This window comes from Mustela putorius, unplaced genomic scaffold, assembly GCF_011764305.1.
Source record: "Mustela putorius furo isolate JIRA1106 unplaced genomic scaffold, ASM1176430v1.1 tig00000056_pilon_pilon_pilon, whole genome shotgun sequence".
Classification (NCBI taxonomy): domain Eukaryota; kingdom Metazoa; phylum Chordata; class Mammalia; order Carnivora; family Mustelidae; genus Mustela; species Mustela putorius.
In genome coordinates, this window is record NW_025421263.1 from 3,114,532 (window position 1) to 3,135,227 (window position 20,696).

The 20,696-nt window shown below is 35.9% G+C and overlaps 1 protein-coding gene across 2 annotated transcripts in view; it reads left to right on the forward strand.

Moving 5' to 3' along the window:
* MND1 (meiotic nuclear divisions 1) overlaps positions 1-20,696 on the forward strand; it is a 72,987-nt gene that overhangs the window by 40,266 nt on the left and 12,025 nt on the right. For both annotated transcript variants that reach the window (XM_045082513.1, XM_045082456.1), the window contains exons 5-6: positions 8,806-8,880; positions 11,688-11,802. In XM_045082513.1, coding sequence (XP_044938448.1) covers positions 8,806-8,880; positions 11,688-11,802 — 190 coding nt within the window. The remainder of the gene's footprint in view (positions 1-8,805; positions 8,881-11,687; positions 11,803-20,696) is intronic.

Consider the following 20,696-nt stretch of genomic DNA (forward strand, 5'->3'; position numbering starts at 1 on the left):
CTTTTAAGTAGAGTACTGATTTGCTAGCTTCACAGAGTGTTGTTGTTGTTGTTGTTGTTTTTTAAATGAGCAACTATCTTATTGCATAAGGAAAAAATTCAAAAATACTCAAAAGTCAGTGCTCACTACATGCCTTGAGTTATTCATTACTATATCAATTTAGTGAAAAGATTCAAGCTCATATTATTAAAACTGTATATAGTGGGCACTTTATAAAAGCTTATTGAATGAAGAACCTTCCTGGCATATGTCACTTTATTCCACCCACTCTTATTCTTTGAGACTTAGTTCTATAACCCAATATAGAGGAATAAGAATGTTTTAAATTTGTTATCTTCAAAAATAATTCACAGCATTCATTGCTAGCCAGTAGTAAATGAAATAGACTATTATTAAAGCTTTATCTGTTGTAATAGTTAAGATGTTTACCATGGTAATGGCAGAACACTTAAATTTACTTGGCATGAATGATAAAGGTAGAATTGACTTAGTGACGCATTTAAATTAAATTTTTTCAAAAGTAGAACATACTTTAGGCATTGTTTAATCAAGATTGTGACTCTGTTTCTTTGCATTTATATTAGCTTTGCCTTTTATGTGATACGTCCTAAAGTTGGCTTTCTAGACTGTTGTGAAATGGCTGCCAATAGTGATCTGGGCTGTTTGCTTCCTTGTAGCCTTGGAGTTTACAATCCAGATGGCAGGAGAGAGTTTTTTCCCATAACCATTAAAAAAAGACTGACTTTATTCAGATTCAGTAACACTTGAGATCAACTACTGTTACAAAGAACATTCCATACAGTGATAGACTTAGGCAAGAGGTCATTGGCTTCCCTCAGTAGCACCCAAAACAATATTAAAATCTAAAAAGTAATGGTCAAGACATACATGAAGAAAACTACAAAACTCTACTGAAGGACGTGAAAGGGTGTTTTAAAAATGGAGCAATAAATTCACAAATGAGAAAACTGCAAAAATGTCTATTTATGTCTATATAGCTAATGTGATAATCAAAATCTTATTAGATTATTATGGATGATACTCAAGTTCATGTGGTAGAGAAATTGTAGGAAGAAACAAGTAAGTATTAAAGAACAGTGAGGTGACGGATGCCTGGATGGCTCAGTCAGTTAAGTGTCTGCCTTCGGCTCAGGTCATGATCCTATGGTCCTGCGATAGAGCCTGTCAGGCTCTTGGCTTCGCAGGAAGTCTGCTTCTCCCTCTACCTCTACCTCTGCCCATCCCTCTGCTTATGCTCTCTCTCTCTCTTTCTCTGACAAGTAAATAAATAATCTTTAAAAAATATATATATTGCCATAGTAATTAAAACTTGCTACTTGTGTAAGAATAGACAAACATAAGTAGAGCAGTGAAGAGAAACTGTAAACAGGGTTATGCATGCTTGTTTAGTTTATGACAAAGATTCTATACATCTTTATCGATTCAGTAGAGAAAGGACAGACTAGTAAATGAGTTATAGGGATAATTGGATATCCATCAAAATGAACTGAATTTAGAACCCTGGCTCACATCATTTCCAAAATAAACCAGAGGCCTTTTACAAAGTGAAAGATCAAAAGAATACAAATAATAGAAGGAAACTATTTGTGCAGTATTAGATTGAGAGGCTTTTCTGTGCAAGACATTGTATCTGAAAGCCAAAAGATAGATGATTTGCCCAAAAAAATTAAAACTTGTACATTGAAAGACATTAAAAGTCAAACATATATAACCAAGTGATTACCATCTATCACAGTTTCTAAAAATATTTAAGGAAAGGATAAACTGGGGTGCCTGGGTGGCTCAATCAGTTAAGCATCTGCCTTTGGCTCAGGTCATGATCCCGGGGTGCTGGGTTTGAGCCCCGTATCTGTCTCCCTGCCCAGCAGGGAGTCTGCTTCTCCCTCTCCCACTCCCCTTGCTTATGCTCTCTCTCTTACCCTCTATCAAATAAATAAATAAAATTTTTTCCCCCAAAAAAGGGTAAACAATGCAATAAAATAATGGTCAAAGGGTATTAAGTCATTGAAAAAATACATATGATCAGTAGATAGATGAAAAGATGCTAAATCTTGATAATCAAAGACATGCAATTAAAACAATAATGGAATATCATTTTCAGGCATCAGATTATCAATCTTTTAAACTACCAGTAACCACTTTGGGGAAAACTGCAGGGAGTAAGCTTGTTATATACTACCAGTGAAGGGCAAAATGACTAAATTCAAAGTTAAACACTTACTTCACATATGTTATGTAAGAAAAAATTATAGATAACAAATGTTGAAGAAACTGAAACCTTGTGCACTGCTGGTGGGAATGTAAAATTGTGAAGCTATTGCGGAAAACAGTCTAATATTTTCTCAAAAATTAAAGCTTGGAGTTAACCATATAATCCAGCAATACCGCTCTGAAGCACATGCCCAAAAGAACTGAAAGCAAGGAAGGGACTCAGATACTTGTATGCCAGTGTCCATAGCAGCATTATTCTCAATAGCCAAAAGGTGGAAATAATCCAAAAGTCCATCAACAGATGAATGGATAAACAAAATGTGATACATACATAAAATGAAATATTATTCAGCCTTAAAAAGGAATGGAATTCTGACATGTGTTTCAGCATGGATGAAACTTGAATACATTTTGCTAAGTGAAGTAAGTCAGACACAAAAGGACAAAAATTACATGATCCACTTAAATGATGTACTTAGAATGGGCAAATTCACAGAGACAGAAGGTAAAGTGAGATCACAAAGGGCTGCATGGAAAAGAGAATGGAGAGTTATTCTTTAATGGGTATAAAGTTTCTGTTTGGGGTGATGAAAAATTCTGAACGTGGGTAACGGTGATGATTGCTCAACATTGTGAATGTACTTCTACTGCTGAATTATACACTTAAAATGGTTAAGATGTTTAAGTTGAATGTGAATTTTCCACAATAAAAAGTGCTAACAGAAAGTTACATGTTTGTGTCTTGAGCCAGCAATTTTGCTTATACTATACCTCAGAGAAAGACTTGCACATGTGCACAGAGGTTTATGTCAAATGGTGGGAGTGTTGGAGCCTTGCCATAATGGAAAATGAGACATTAATAAAATAGCTATTGACAAGAGAATAATAAAGTAATAGTATGTAGACACTAGAGAAAGAAAGAACCTACCACCAACTACTAGTGAGGATGTGGAACAATAGGAATTCTCATTCACGGCTCTTAGGAATGCAAAGTGGTACAGCCACTTTGAAGGAGAATTTGGCAGCTGATTATAAAACTGAACAGACTATTATGATCCAACAGTTGCACTCTTTGAGATTAACCCAAATGAGTGGAAAACTCATGTGCATGTCAATTTTATAGTAGCTTTATTCATAATTGCCTAAATTCAAAAGTGACCACGGTGTCATTCAGTAGGTAAATGCATAAATAAGCTATGATACATTCGGACAATGGACTGTTATTCAGTGATTTAAAGAAATGAGGTATCAAGACATGAAGAAACATGGAGGAGCATAAGTGCATATTTATGCATTCATACTAAATTAAATTCATACTGAATGAAAGAAGCCTGTCTAAAAAGATTACATAATGTGTGAATCCAACTATATGGCATTCTGGAAAGACAAAACTATATAGACGTGAAAAGGATCATTGGTTGCCAGAGCTTGGCAGGAGTCAGGGATAAATATGCAGAGCACAGAAGATGTTAAGGGCAAAATACTTTGTATGTACCATACCGATGAATACATACCATTATGCATCTGTCACAACCATAGCATGTACAACACAAAAAGTGAACCTTAATGTACATGGACTTTGGGTGATAATAATGTGTCAATGTAGGTTCAGTGGATCACTTTGGAGGCGGGGGTTGAAAAGGGGGGTTTCATTTGAAAATGAAAATAAATCTGGTACTTGTGTCTGTGGGGGCAGGGGTTACTTGGAAAACTCTCTGTGCCTTCCATCCAGCATCTAGAAGTACTCTGATAAAATCTATTTAAAAAAAAAATTAGGAACACTAGGGTGGCACAGTCAGTTAAGCATTTGACTCTGGATTTCAGCTCAGGTCATGATCTTAGGGTGGAAGGATTGGGCCCTGAGTCAGGATCTGCATTCAGTGGGTACTTGGTTTGAGAGTCTCTCTTTCTCCCTCTGCTGCCCCTCCACCCCCGCCACTTGTGTGCACAAGCTGTCTCTAAAATAAATCTTTAAAAAAAAAAAAAAAAAACTAGGGTGCCTGGGCAGCTCAGTTGGTTAAGCATCTGACTTTGGAAGGGGTCATGATCTTGGGGTCCTGGGATGGAACTCCTCATTGGGCTCTGTGTTCAGCGGGGGTTCTGCTTGTCCCTCTGCCCCACCCACCCTCTACCCCCTGCTTGTGCATGCCCTCACTCTCTCTCAAATAAATAAATAAATAAGATTTTTTAAAAATTAAGTAGACCTATGTATGTATGTTGACACGGAAGTTTCGATAAAAATAACAAGTTACAGAACATAACGAAAGATAAACCTGTATGTGTTTGAGATATTCTTTATATTGACCTATATCTGAAAATAAAGCAGAGGAATGGGAAAAGAAGGATGCCCTTTAGACTTTACAGGATGCCCCTGTAAAGAGGGGATTCTGGGGATGGTGCAAAAGTGGGAGTAAAAAGACACTTTTAAATTCTTCTGCACTGTTTGAGTCTTTTAAAATAAAAATTACTCATTTCTTGAGAATATTCAAATATTGCTTATAATGGGAAAAATTTTTAAATAATAATGATGTTTGCTTATTATATAGAAAGTTTGAAATTATGTTCCACGATACAGAGGTAATCATTTTTAAAATTTTGTGCATTTTATTGCAGTTTTTTTTGTCATAGACTCTGAAATGTATTGATGGTTTTGTTTCCACCTTTTTAAAAACTCTATTCTATTTTCAGAGTGTCATTAAAAATTCTTCCATAACATTTCCTTTAGCTACATAATCGTGACACATTCATACCATGAAATATTGATTTAAGATTTCTCTATTGTGGCAATTTCATCTTTATATATATAAAGGGAACTTACATATATAGAGAGGCAATTTTTATATATATAAAGGCTATATTTTTTTATATATAAAGGCAATTTATAAGGCAATTTTCATTATATATAAATGTCTTTACTATCCATAGTTTCCTTATGATTGATGCCTAAATGAAATATCACCTTAAAAAGTGAATTTTAAAGTTGTAGATACTCTAACAAGATTTTTTAAATATATAAAATACCAAAATAAACGATACTGCTTTTTTTTTTAAGGAGGAATAAGACATAGAACTTATTTTTCCCTATATAACTGTATGTGAATTTTGATAAAGCAGTAGACTCATCTGGTTTCTCTTGCTGTTACCTCTTTTCCACATTCCCTGTTGCCTGACATTCTTTCCCACCTATGAGAACTTCTATATTCCTCTGCAGTGCTTTGAAATTTTTTTATTTATTAAAAGGAGCAAATGAGAATTCCAGTGCAGACAGCTTGAATCAGTCTTTCTGTTCTTATGAACAGGCAGTTCCTCCAGGCAGTGAATTAGCCCTTTAGAAAACATTGGCATTATGTTTCTTAACCCTGAGTGTCTGTATAGGTGGTCTGGAAAGCATTAAAGAGAGGCATTGTATCAGATCCTCAAATCTAGAGATGAAATCCTCTTCTTGCTAATCATGACATTTTTTTGTTGCTATTGTTGTTCTGAATCACTGGGTTTTACCAAATTATTTAGTGAGGGTTGTAATGGGTTTGGTATAGCATATAGTTGGCTCTTTTTTTATTAGTGAAAATGTATATAGAAAGTTCTTCAAAGGAATTTTATGGTAAATAACGTTCTGGACAAACCAAACATCACTTGTTTTTCTCTATTTGTAAATGCAAACTTTTATATTTCTTTTAGTGGGAGAATTACTAAAATATTTTGTTTGTTTCTAGTTCAGGCTACAGTACTTAGCAGTAATTCATTTTTGCTGAACTAGAAAATATTCTCCCATATACTAATATCTTGTGTATTTGTAGTTGGGTTCGTTATTGTAACAAAACAGGTTTTTGTTAAGGTCAGTAGTTCTCAAAATCGTGGTGCCCAAGAATGCAAAGCATCGGCATCACCCATCACCTGTGAGCACATTAGAATACGGATTACTAGGTTCTACTCCAGAATACTGTTCAGAAACTGGGAGGTGTAGCCCAGGAACCTGTGTTTTAACAAGCCCTTCAGGTGATTCTGATATATGCTAAAGTTTGAGGACTGGTTTAGATAATATCTGCACAGTGGCTACAAATTTCAGTGTTTATCCCTTGAAAGCCTGGGTTTGGTTGAATTCCAGGTACCTGTTAAGAACTCTAGTGGTGGGGCACCTGGGTGGCTCAGTTGGTTAAGCGACTGCCTTCAGCTCAGGTCATGATCCTGGAGTCCTGGATTCGAGTCCCACATCGGGCTCCCTGCTCAGCAGGAAGTCTGCCTCTCCCGCTGACCTCTCCTCTCATGCTCTCTCTCTTTCATTGTCGCTGTCTACCTCTCAAATAAATAAATAAAATATTAAAAAAAAAAAACTCTAGTGGTATTGCTTCTAAGAGATGTGTAGATGAAAAGCTGTTAGCCAGGGCTACCTTGCAAGAGTTGGTTTCACTATTTCTGGTAGCTGAGATTTTAAGAACAGAGCACCAAGAATCCTTCACTATGGAGCTGAACCAAGTTGCTTCAGTACTTAGGAGGGTTAGCAGAAGCTTCTCATTTGATAACATCATCTAAGTTGGTCTCTCCTCCATTACTGACATACTTAAAATGACAAACCGTGAGATCACATTTAAAGCAGATAATATTTTCAGAGTTAAGGAATTACTGAATTAGCTCTCTTTCAAATGTTTTTGAGTTATAAATAATTATAAGCGGACATACAGTACCTGGAAGATACTTCATTAATATAACTAAGATATATATCCATTAATTATTGGCTTATTTTTGTAATTATTAACTACCTGGATAACATCTACCTATCAGAATATTTTAAGAGCACTTTTAATGGAAATATGTTATGCCAATAGGTTAATGTATTTTTTTCACTGTATGATTCTCTATTCCTGAATTTAAATGTCACATGAAGGGGCGCCTGGGTAGCTCAGTGGGTTAAGCCTTTGCTTTCGGCTCAGGTCATGATCTCAGGGTCCTGGGATCGAGCCCCACATGGGCTCTCTGCTCAGCAGGGAACCTGCTTGCTCCCCTCTCTCTCTGCCTGCCTCTCTGCCTATTTGTGATCTCTGTCAAATAAATAAACAAAATCTTAAAAAAAAATCACATGAATTTATTAATTATTTCAGGTGAGTCCTGCAGGACAGATTATTAATGTTTTAAACATGGTGTTATTTTATAAATGAGAACTGTTGTTTTAAAAAACCAGATCTCCTTGTTAAATTTAGGACTTTAAAGCTTTATTTTGACTCCTAAATGTATAGCAGATTTTTTTTTTTTTAATTATTAGGAAGGTAGTTACCCTCAGAAGAGGTATAACTGGTTTGGTGGTGTTGTCTTCTTGGCATCACAGATGGATCTTATTCATGGTATGGATTAGAATCAGTGACTAGAGAACAATTAAAGGAAAGTTGACAGCGTTTCCTTTATACAAATTGAGTAATGGAAGATTTCCTAAAGCCAGGGTAAAGCTAACTTTTTGAAGATATTGTTTGTGATTTTTTAATCTATGACACATAGTATTATTTACCCTATACACATAACTAGGTCATATTATAAAAGGTCAGCTTCTTATAATCAACTTAGAGATATCGTTCATCCAATTATTATTTTCCAGATGTTTGTAACTCAAGAGTGAGTAAGAAGTAAATTATGTTCTAAGGAGGTTCTTACCCAATCATATGAGTCTGAAATTTCCAACTAGCAAAAGATGTGGTGGAAAATTTAATACTGGGAAAATCCTGTGGTTATTTATCTAGTCATGGGCCCAGGTGAGATTAATAAAATTGAGAAGCATGGGGACTGATGTTCTGAAATTAACCAGTCCTATTTGGTGTGGGCTCAGCCACATGCTAATGAATATCCTGTATTTATGGTCTCTTTATGCTGGTTTTATTTGATCCATTTCTACATAAAATTTACTATTTTCTAGGCTTAGTACAATACTTGAACTGATCACTTTTAAAGTATGTAAAACATGCCTAAAATCAGCAACAGGCTCATATATTTTTTTCTTCTTTAAGAATTTAGTATATCATGTATGTAATTCCTCATAATGTACCTGATTTAAGAATAATAAGTGATGTCTTATTTTCAACTCTATGTTAGTGAAACAGGCCATAATACTACAAGCCTATAAGAAACAGTCTAAGATGTTCTCAAAAGACTTAGGCAGAACGGAAATGAAATTTGAAGAAAGAATTCATATAAAACATTTTTTTTTTAGTTTTCAAATTCAATTTCTAACTACATAATATACCTCAAGTTACTTGGCATGGAATTAGGGGACTTGATAAAGATTGCAGGTAAATAAATAAAGATTGCAGCAGATAAATCTGATGGGATGAGAGGAAACGTTTTTGAACTTTTTTTTTTCCATTCTGCCCTAATGATTCATGGTACTTGGTTTTCTTCAAATTAGGGAAGTTAGTTTCCATTGTAGTCTTGACTTGTTTGTTACAAGTCAAGTTAGTTCCCATTGTAGTGTTCACTTGTTTGTTGCACTGCCTTGGGCTAAAAAGTCAAAATCTCATTTTGACTTCTTGACTCATAAACTTCATGTTAAGCAAGTTTATCTTAGAAAGCCATTTTATTTTAATTCTCCAGGTATCTGAGGGAAACCAGAAGCACACAAATCTACAGAAAAGCATTGAGAAAGCTAAAATTGGCCGACATGAAACAGTAAGTTTGTCTTTAGAGTCTTTAATAGTGTCAATTCTAAATAGAAGAGTAACTGGCGCCTGGGTGGCTCAGTGGGTTAAGCCTCTGCCTTCGGCTCAGGTCATGATCTCGGGGTCCTGGGATCAAGTCCCACATCGGGCTCTCTGCTCAGTGGGGAGCCTGCTTCCCCCCCCCCCCCCGCGCCTACTTGTGATATTTCTCTCTCTGTCAAATAAATAAATAAAATCTTTAAAAAAATAGTAAATAAATAAAATCTTAAAAAAAAAAATAGAAGAGTAAGAATTTAGAGCTTCCTGTGAGGAGTGTACCATTCCTACCAGAAGAGAGATGAGTACAGCAAAGGACATGAACATTGGACCTGGTAGGATTCACTAATTGTAATCTAGGTTTATTTTTTATTATTGTACTATATTGTATATGGCAGCATAGCATAGAAGCATAAACCCTGGAGCTAGACAGCATGGGTTTGAAAGTCTCCTAAATTCTCTGTTCTTAATTATCCCAGCTGTAAAATAAGGGATAAAATCTACCTCATTAGGTTACTGTGTGGATTAAACTAGCAAATATTTGCAAAGCACTCAGAAGAGTACCTGGCACAAAGTAAGCCCTTTATAAATGTTTATGTAAAATTTTAAGAGTCATGCTTTTTAAGTCTTTGGCATAGAACAAATTGAAAACTATCAATTTATTATCTTTGGGGCTTTGTAACATTTCTAAATTATTTAAGTGAATATTGACATTATTTATTTCACAAAGTATAATGTTCTCTGAAGTGTTATGTTAGGGGTTTCTAAAAATCACTTTACATTCTAATTTCCTCATTAATCTCCAGTATGGATTTATGACCTGAAAAAATGTTGAAGATCTAAATGCACCACTAAACATTCCATCTAGGCCTCTATTTGTACCACTTAATTGTGAAAGACTCAAAAACAGTCACAATGTAGAAAAGAATACACCATAGGCTTATCGTGGCTTTTCAAAATAATTTCACATAACTTCTTTTATGTGAATAATCAGCAGTCACAGATAAGAATTAGAGAGTGGTAATTTTTGAAGAATTTTTAAGGAAAGGTAAGTTCTGGGCATAACCTGAAGCTGTTATCTTTAACGGACCGTAGCAAATACTCTTTCTTTATTTGATTCTTTTTTTCTTCCTTAACGTTGGCCATAAATTATAGATGCACCTTCAACTAATATCCATGCCCAAAAGTTGTCTGTTGAGTGTTACCCAGTCCCCTGGCTCCATTGCACCTGGGAAAAATCCTTATGGATGCTGCAGGGCTTGGAGGAGTACAACAGTTTAGAAAGGCTCCTGAGAAAGATGAACTCTCGTGTTCATCCTGAGCACACCAATCAGGATCTTTCAGAAACATCTAGCTCCCATTTACTAGGCATTATTCATGGTCATGATGATGCTGCTGTCAATGAAGGAGAAATAGCTAACATACATAATCTGCTTACTGTGAGCCAAGCAAGTATATCCCAGTGCGTTTTATATTCATTGAATCCTGCCAATAGTGCAAGGAGGTACCCACTATTACTATCTCCATTTTTAATTCAAGAAACTAAAGGCACAAAAAATTAAAGTAATGTGGCACAGATCTCAGTGCTAGTAACAGTCTGAGGTGTTCCTAGTTAAGGGTGTCTAGAGAGTTATTGCCTTCACACAGATTCTTTACCATTTTGCTCAATTTTCATAGTGGAGCATGTATAATTTTGGGTGTGGATGGCAAATAGCCATCTTATATTGTAATTACTTTTAAATCTCTTCTGAGTTATGTTAATACAGTATACACTGTAATCATATGTGGCTATTTACATTTGAATTAGAAATAAATGCAATTAAATTCAGTTTTTCAGTAACAATAGCCATATATCATATACTCAGAAGGTCCATGTGGCTAATGTTTCCTGCATTAGAGAACACAGATCTAGAACATTTCTATCATTGTAGAGTTCTGTTGGACTCTGCTGCTTCAGCCCATGCTGCTCCATACAATGCTCTGCATTCCCTTGTACAAACGCTAGCAAAGGAGCCTTTCTTCACTTTGGAACAAAAGAGAACAGTTAAAGGCAAAAGGCAAAAAATACAAGTACCAAATATAAGCTAGCAAGGAACCTTAAATAAGTTCCATCAAGGCAGTTGAACTCTGCTTGGCTTTGCTTCAGGCTTATCCTATAAGTTTGTGTCATAACCGTTCACACATATGAATTGAAAACTGTGGCACAGTGACTTCCACCTGTTAGTGAGAACTATGGCTAGAAATTTCAAATGTGTTTATTGGATCCTGTTGTTTTAAAAGCTTTATTGTGGTTTACCTTTAAAGGAAAATGATAGGAGGCAATAATTTCTTATTTCTGATATCTTTAAATATTTTTAAAGGCTAATCATCCTTAAAGGTCGAAAAATTGTCTGTCACACTTTTAAGGAAAATTGCATAATGATGATGTTGCCATAAAATATTACTTATACTGACACAATCTTATGAACCTACCCAAGAGGCAGTATCTTTTCCAAACATTTGATAATCAGTGGTATGATAATCGTCTATTTATGACTGGTCGATTCTACATATTAATTCCCATTCATCCAGTCAAAATATATGAAAGATGCTTGAGATATCAGAGAAAAATGTCAGTTGAGTTTGTTCTTATACTGTGAATATAGGTATGTGTCTGTATAATACTGTCTAAAAGCCTAGTGCACATTAGTTATGAGAAATAAAATGAAATGTTTATAAAATGTATAACCTTACAATGGCATTTTGTTTGTCTTAATTTACATAAAACTATGTTGAATGCAGGAAGAGCGAACCATGCTAGCAAAAGAGCTTTCTTCACTTCGAGACCAAAGGGAACAGCTAAAGGCAGAAGTAGAAGAATACAAGGAATGTGACCCACAAGTTGTGGAAGAAATACGTAAGTTTATATCACACCTAGAAGGTTTTTAAAAAAATTTTTTTAAGTTTTAGAGTGAGGGGAGGAGCAGAGGGAGAATCCCAAGCAGGCTCCATGCCCAGTGTGGAGCCAGTCAGAGGGCTTGATCTCATAACCCTGAGATCACTACCTAAGCCAAAACCAAGAGTCGAATGCCAAACTGACTAAACTACCTAGGCACTTCCTTTTTTTTTTTTATTTTAATTTTATATTATTCATTTATTTATTTTTTGATAGGGCACACCTGAGTGGAAAAGCAAAGAAAATCTCAAGCAGACTCACACCTTGAAAGTTTTTGACTTTGTCAATGAGACTTTGTACTTCTAGTTAGTAACCATTCTCCATGTATATGAGAAAATCAAGCCATGAGCAGTTTTAATATTGCATTAGTGTTTCCATCAAAGAGTCTTAAGGCATTGAATAGTGATAACTCTGTGAAATTATTTTAAGAAGAAGAACAGTAGATAGGGTAGGAGGATAAAGACAAAAATTAAGTTTAGGAAACTGAGAAGTCAGAGCAGTTAAGTTGCCCCCAAGTATATTGACTTGAGAACAAAACCCACCATTATCTTCTAGGCAAGATAATACCAAAAATATGATGTTGCAAGTTACAGAAAATCAGTCTGTGCATTGACTTGTCTTTTGAACATACCAGTGATGTTTTCCTCTACTTTAAAACCAATCTTTATTGGTTTTATAAAAACCAAAGCTTTATTTTGAATGATTTTAATATATTTATGTAAAGATATGAATTTGAACATTTAAGAAAGTAAAAGAGTACATTATAAGGATACTTCATTTAATTGCTTAGGAAAATATGTATAACTTTCATCACATTTTTCTGTCTTAGCCTGTCTTTTCATTTAGGGAACTCTACCTAGTGAAATGTTTGTAATTGATTGAAAGCTTTGAGAGAAATCTAAAATATTTGGTACCTTAAAATTAGCTTGAGAATAATTGGATTACAATTACGTTGTTCCTGATGGTTGTCTTTGCAATTAAAAAATATTTAAGCAGTTTAGTTCCTGTAATCTGAAGTTAAACTCAGAGACAGGTCACTGGTTTGCACATCTCCATGAAGCATTAATCCCATACATGTAGTCCCCAGTCTAGATGTGGCATGTATTGGCCCTGGTTCAGCCAGGATGACTGAGAGGTGGAGTCAGAACAACCTCTCCACCCCTGAGCCAATCATTTTCTGTAAATCAAGTATTTACATTTTAGAGAGACATGTTAGCTCTTTCATGCTGCCCATAGATTAATTCATTTATCATTTATCAGCATCCTTCAGAAAAAGGTGCTAACCAAATCTGCTACAAAATTAACCAGTTTAATCAGTCTTGAAGTTTTAATTAATATCAAATGACCTTCCGCAAACACAAGTACTTCAAAGCAGCAAGAGGCAATTAGGAGTTTACTATGAGAAAGCTAGGCCTGCTCATGAATCATCTTTAAAAGGAAGTGCATACTGCTTGATAAAGAGGACATCAACTGTGTCATGAAAGAAAACTTTGAGAACAGTTTTCTTTCCCAGATCGAATGCCTTCAGGTAATTTAGTTTTAGGATCAGCATGTCTGTGCCCTCTAGCAGTTCATCATGAAAATTCTGTTTTCACAGTAATCAAATCTGATCCTATGTATATTACTCTAACTTGGTTCTGCCTTCCTTTGTGATTTCAGTGTTGTGTAGTTAGGGACTTTTTCCTTGATGATTCCAATTCTTTTCTTACCCAGTTTCATTCTCTTTTCTTTCAAGGACTTAAAACTCACAGCCATACCCAGTCAAGGCTCTGCTTTTCTACTTTGTGGCCCCCATTATATTGCCATTGCTCTTTCCCTGGGCATATGACCATGACTGACATCACCTCTCCTAATGACCTCCTATTTTTACAGTCCTTTTGGTTACTTCTGATCCCTGAAGAATCGCTAAAACTTACTTAGTCTTACAAAACTCCTCTGACCTGCCCTGGTGATGATCCTCAGCCAGTGGATCGTCTTGAGTTGCAAGAAATCGACAAGGGCAAAGAACTGTGCCAAACTGATTCACTGAGAGGGAAGTAATTTATTTCAGGCATGTGATTTCAGATGTTGCCATTCCTTGTATCTCTGAATCAAGCAGCAATTTTGGCATTCGCCTCACCTCTTAGAGAGCTGATGAAATTTGATGGAAGAAGTTTCAGGTGATATAAAGGATGATGAATTTTGTGGAGAGTAGCATAGCATAGTTGAGGAGGAAGTTCCTCAACTTGACCTCTATTCTCCATCTTAACCCTTGTGGTTGGTCATTTATTTTTCAACCTAAGGAAAACATGTCAGAGTGTATGAGTATTAAGTAGGCTATGAGGTCTAAGTCAGTGAGAAGAAAATGTTTTCTAGATAACAGTGAGTTAAGAAACTTTATCAGTTTTCATCAACATCAGACCTAGGTTATCTTTTTCTATGGCTGTGAGTTTTAAGATGGGTCTGTATTTGGATCCTGTAGAATTTTGTAATGATGAATTCATGTGTATTAATTTTTGACATTTTTACATTGTGCATGTCTGATCTTTATAGGGGAGTGAGATACTAACGGTCCTTCCTGGCTTTGTATTATTTTTGTTTCACTCCATTAAAAATTTATCTTTTTTTTAAATTTTTTTTTTTATTTCTTTTCAGCGTAAAAGTATTCTTTGTTTTTGCACCAAATCCAGTGCTTCATGCAATCTGTGCCTTCTCTAATACCCACCACCTGGTTCCCTCAACCTCCCACCCCCCGCCCCTTCAAAACCCTCAGATTGTTTTTCAGAGTCCATAGTCTCTCATGGTTGACCTCCCCTTCCAATTTCCCTCAACTCCCTTCTCTCTATCTCCCTTTGTCCTCCATGCTATTTGTTATGCTCCACAAATAAGTGAAACCATATGATAATTGACTCTCTCTGCTTGACTTATTTCACTCGGCATAATCTCTTCCAGTCCCGTCCATGTTGCTACAAAAGTTGGGTATTCATCCTTTCTGATGGAGGCATAATACTCCATAGTGTATATGGACCACATCTTCCTTATCCATTCGTCCATTGAAGGGCATCTTGGTTCTTTCCACAGTTTGGTGACCATGGCCATTGCTGCTATAAACATTGGGGTACAGATGGCCCTTCTTTTCACGACATCTGTATCTTTGGGGTAAATACCCAGTAGTGCAATTGCAGGGTCATATGGAAGCTCTATTTTTAATTTCTTGAGGAATCTCCACACTGTTCTCCAAAGTGGCTGCACCAACTTGTATTCCCACCAACAGTGTAAGAGTGTTCCCGTTTCTCCAGATCCTCTCCAACACATGTTGTTTCCTTTCTTGCTAATTGTGGCCATTCTAACTGGTGTAAGGTGGTATCTCAATGTGGTTTTAATTTGAATCTCCCTGATGGCTAGTGATGATGACCATTTTTTCATGTGTCTGATAGCCATTCGTATGTCTTCATTGGAGAAGTGTCTGTTCATATCTTCTGCCCATTTTTTAATATGTTGTCTGTTTTGTGTGTGTTGTGTTTGAGGAGTTCTTTATAGATCCTGGATATCAACCTTTTGTCTGTACTGTCATTTGCAAATATCTTCTCCCATTCCGTGGGTTGCCTCTTTGTTTTGTTGACTGTTTCCTTTGCTGTGCAGAAGCTTTTGATCTTGATGAAGTCCCAAAAGTTCATCTTCGCTTTTGTTTCCTTTGCCTTTGGAGACATATCTTGAAAGAAGTTGCTGTGGCTGATATCAAAGAGGTTACTGCCTATGTTCTCCTCTAGGATTCTGATGGGTTCCTCCCTCATGTTGAGGTCTTTTAACCATTTTGAGTTTATCTTTGTGTACGGTGTAAGAGAATGGTCGAGTTTCATTCTTCTACATATAGCTGTCCAGTTTTCCCAGCACCATTTATTGAAGAGACTGTCATTTTTCCACTGTATATTTTTTCCTGTTTTGTCGAAGATTATTTGACCATAGAGTAGAGGGTCTATATCTGGCCTCTCTATTCTGTTCCACTGGCCTATGTGTCTATTCTTATGCCAGTACCATGCTGTCTTGGTGATCACAGCTTTGTAGTAAAGCTTGAAATCAGGTAACGTGATGCCCCCAGTTTTATTTTTGTTTTTCAACATTTCCTCAGCGATTCAGGGTCTCTTCTGATTCCATGCAAATTCTAGGATTATTTGCTCCAGCTCTTTGAAAAATACCAGTGGAATTTTGATCAGAATGGCATTAAAAGTATAGATTGCTCTGGGCAGTATAGACATTTTAACAATGTTTATTCTTCCGATCCAAGAGCATGGAATGGTCTTCCATCTTTTTGTGTCTTCTTCAATTTCTTTCATGAGTGTTCTGTAGTTCCTCGAGTACAGTTCCTTTACCTCTTTGGTTAGGTTTATTCCCAGGTATCTTATGGTTCTTGGTCCTATAGTAAATGGAATCGATTCTCTAATTTCCCTTTCTGTATTTTCATTGTTAGTGTATAAGAAAGCCACTGATTTCTGTACATTGATTTCTGTATCCTGCCACATTGCTGAATTGCTGTATGAGTTCTAGTAGTTTGGGGGTGGAGATTTTGGGTTTTCATATAAAGAATCATGTTATCTGCAAAGAGAGAGAGTTTGACTTCTTCATTGCCAATTTGGATACCTTTTATTTCTCTTTGTTGTCTGATTGCTGTTGCTAAGACTTCTAATACTATGTTGAACAGGAGTGGTGAGAGTGGGCATCCTTGTCGTGTCCTGATCTCAAAGGGAAGGCTGCGAGCTTTTTCCCATTGGGGATGATATTTGCTGTGGGTCTTTCATAGATAGATTTGATGAAGTTCAGGAATGTTCCCTCTATCCCTATACTTTGAAGCATGTTAATCAGGAACAGAAGCTGGATTTTGTCAAATGCTTTTTCTGCATCAATTGAGAGGACCATGTGGTTCTTCTCTCTTCTCTTAATGATTTGTTCTATCACATTGGTTGATTTGCGAATGTTGAACCATCCTTGTAACCGAGGGATGAATCCCACCTGGTCATGGTGGATAATCTTTTTAATGTGCTGTTGGATCCTGTTGGCTAGGATCTTGCTGAGAATATTAGCATCCATATTCATCAGTGATATTGGTCTGAAATTCTCCTTTTTGGTAGGGTCTTTGCCTGGTTTGGGGATCAGGGTAATGCTGGCTTCATAGAAAGAGTCTGGAAGTTTTCCTTCTGCTTCAATTTTTTGAAACAACTTCAGGAGAATAGGTGTTATTTCTTCTTTGAAAGCGTGGCAGAATTCCCCAGGGAATCCGTCAGGTCCTGAGCTCTTGTTTTTTTGGGAGGTTTTTGATCACTGCTTCAATCTCGTTACTAGATATCGGTCTATTCAGGTTGTCAGTTTCTTCCTGGTTCAACTTTGGGAGTTTATAGTTTTTCAGGAATGCCTCCATTTCATCTAGGTTGCTTAGCTTATTGGCATATAACTGTTGATAATAACTTCTGATGATTGTTTCTACTTCCTTGGTGATCTCTCCGTTTTCATTCATAATTTTATGAATTTGGGCTTTCTCTCTTTTCTTTTGGATTAGTGTGGCCAATGGTTTATTGATCTTATTGATTCTTTCAAAAAACCAGCTTCTAGTTTCATTGATACGTTCTACTGTATCTCTGGTTTTTACCTCATCGATCTCTGCTCTAATCTTGATTATTTCCCTTCTTATGTGTGGAGTTGGTTTGATTTGTTGTTGATTCTCCAGTTCTTTAAGATGTAGAGACAGCTGGTGTATTCTGGATTTTTCAGTTTTTTTGAGGGAGGCTTGGATGGCTATGTATTTCCCCCTTACGACTGCCTTTGCTGTATCCCATAGGTTTTGGACCAAAGTGTCTTCATTCTCATTGGTTTCCATGAATTGTTTAAGTTCTTCTTTGATCTCCTGGTTGATCCAAGCATTCTTAAGCAAGGTGGTCTTTAGCTTCCAGGTGTTTGAGTTCCTTCCGAACTTTTCCTTGTAAAAATTTATCTATTTTAATAAAACACATTAATTTTGGAGAATTTCAACTTATTTAGTAGATAGAAGTTATGTAAGATAATTTTCTTATTCCCTAAGTATATTTTAGACGTGAAGGTAGGATATTTTTTCCTGTGGAAAGCTACCAAACTATAATCAGAGGGAAAAAAAAAAATCTTATCAAAACCTGTATACCTAACTTTAGACTAACTTCCATTCATACTTTTAGAGGGAAATGTCCATTTCCTCTGTTTTAAAATTCAGAATAGCTAACAAATAAAATTTTATTCAAATGTGACACTTCTACTTCCAGACAAAATAGAGTAGTAATCGATGAGATTTATCTGCCCACCTAAAAAACAACACATAAAATATATGAAATGGGTTTTTAAGATATGTGATATCAGACAATAAAAGACAATGATTCTTAGAGAAAGGGAAGCAGACAAAGTAAGTCTTAAAATTGTGTCAGCTTATTTTATCGCATTTCTAGGCTGTAGCACAAGAAAGGAGAACCTAGGCAGAGCCCTGCAAAGGGTACTAAGAATCAGGGAGACCAGTGTGGCTAGAGTTCACAGGACAGCATACTAAAGAGAAGTTTCAAAGAAAGAGATCCCTGGGTATCCACAGAGGGTTCCCCTCAATTATGCGGTGAATGCTAGTGAAATAACTACACAAAGCTGGGGAAAGAACAATTTCAGAGAATTAGAGGGAACAAGTGCTTGACACTCACATGGGACCAAGAATAATGCCTATTCTCACCAGGCAAATTGGAAAAATTTACAGTTCACAAGGCTTTAGATGGAGCACTCCAGAACATCTTGCCTCCGTTAGCAAGCATTAATTACCCATAGATTGAGCTTTGTTCTCCATTCAGCTCATAGACCATAACAGCCAAGTCTTGAAAACATCCAACTATTGCAAAGTAACTTAAATGCACCCCAGAATAAAACTAAGGAATATTTATACGGATACAAACATACCCAGCACCCAACAAAATAAAATTCATAATGTCTAGCATATAATGAAAGATTACCAGGCATGCAAAGAGGTAAGAAAATATGTTCCTTAATGAAAAGAATAATTCTTCAATCAAAACTGACCCAGAACTGACACAGATAGTAGAATTAGAAGACAACAACATTAAAAGCTATAATAAATGTATCATACAGGGACACCTGGGTGACCCAGTCAGTTGGGCGCCTGATCCTTGATTTTGGCTCAGATTGTGATCTCATGAGTTATGAGATGGAGCCCTTCATCAGGGCTCTGTGCTCAGTGGGTATTCTCCTTGGGGAGTCTCTCCCTCTGCCCTTTCCCCTTCTCCCTGCTTACATTCTTCCCCTGTCTCTAAAATAGATGACTAAGTCTTAAAAAAAAAAAATGTATATGTTCAAAAAGTTAAGTAGAAACATGGAAAATATAAAAAAGATCCATGTTAAACTTCTGGAGTTGAACACTACAATGTCTGAAATGAAAAATAGCATCCATGACATGTAGGACAACTTCAAGTGACATGTAGGACAACTTCCATGACATGTAGGACAACTTCAAATATATTTGTAATCAAAGTCCCAAAAGGAGTGTATGCTGGGGGTGGGGAGGGTGTATATGTGTGTGTGTATCTTGGGAGTGTGTATGTGTGTGCGTGCATTCCTGCCTGAAAAATATCTGAAGAAATAACTATCAGAAGAAATAAAGACTATTATTTTTTCAAATTTGATATAAACTATAAACCCACAGATTCAAGAAATTTAAACATTTAAGTAGTAAATGGCAACAATCTCCTTATTACTAAAGCTAGAGAATTTTTTTAGATTTTAACCCTATTCCCCCAAATGAGATTATTTCCTTTTCCCAAAGAGATTATTGTTTTTAAAACATGCTTTTTGATAATGAAGGGTTTCATAGGATTTTGGTTGTCATGTTCTTGCAGAACAGATTACAGTGGATTAAAGGATTATGAGTTTCACAAATTATTTTAATAAGATTTGTTTCTTAATAGTGTGGTTATAGCACCCATGTCACAATAATCAGGCTAATCTCTAAATCTATCATGATTTATTTTGAAACAGTTTTTCTGCGGAGAAGAGCTATAACATTTATATTCATGTAGACATAGCTATGTATAATCTTTTACTTATTTCTCACTAACTCTTGCAGGAAACATTTATATTTCATCAGACAAGTTGACTTATTGATATCTATATTAAATAAGTTTTAGCAAGATTGGTTGCAAACATCTAAGAAATGAGAAGTCAAGCAATAATATATAAAAATGAAATTTAATTTTAACTACTTTGACCATTATTTAAGGTCAAAATAAGTTGTGGTAAGAATTGAATCCTATAAAAATACTTGAAAGTAAATCTTAGAAGTACTTAGAAACTTTCTTAAAAATGCCAGGATGACAGTGAAAATGATGTAAGGACCTCTGAAAATTTTCCTTCCATGAAAGCTGGCAAAAAATGTTGCAACTTTGCCAGAAGTCTAGAAATTCACCAATGATTTGCCTATCCAAGAAAAAAATGGCTATATCTCAGCAAGAATAATAAGCCTTATGGTGTTTTAACTTTTCCTATTGTCATCCCCTACTCTCTAGCTCAGCACTAACCTTAAAAAATAACAGCCATGCATTCCTGGTACCAGAGGGAGTAAAATGGAACTGGAGTTCTTTAAGACCCTCATTTCCCCCAAACTGTTACTATTTGACATCTTCGGTGGTTTTCTGAAAGCCACCAATAGGAAGGATTGTCCTTATTTGATCTGGCTTGTAGTATGACCAGTGCTAACAGCCTCTTTTTGGGGAGCATTAGTCTAACAATTACAGGCAAGAGTTTTAATTTCACAGCTATTTTAGCTGGCTTAACAGTTAAGCCAAATAGTAGACTAATCAAAGAGCTTA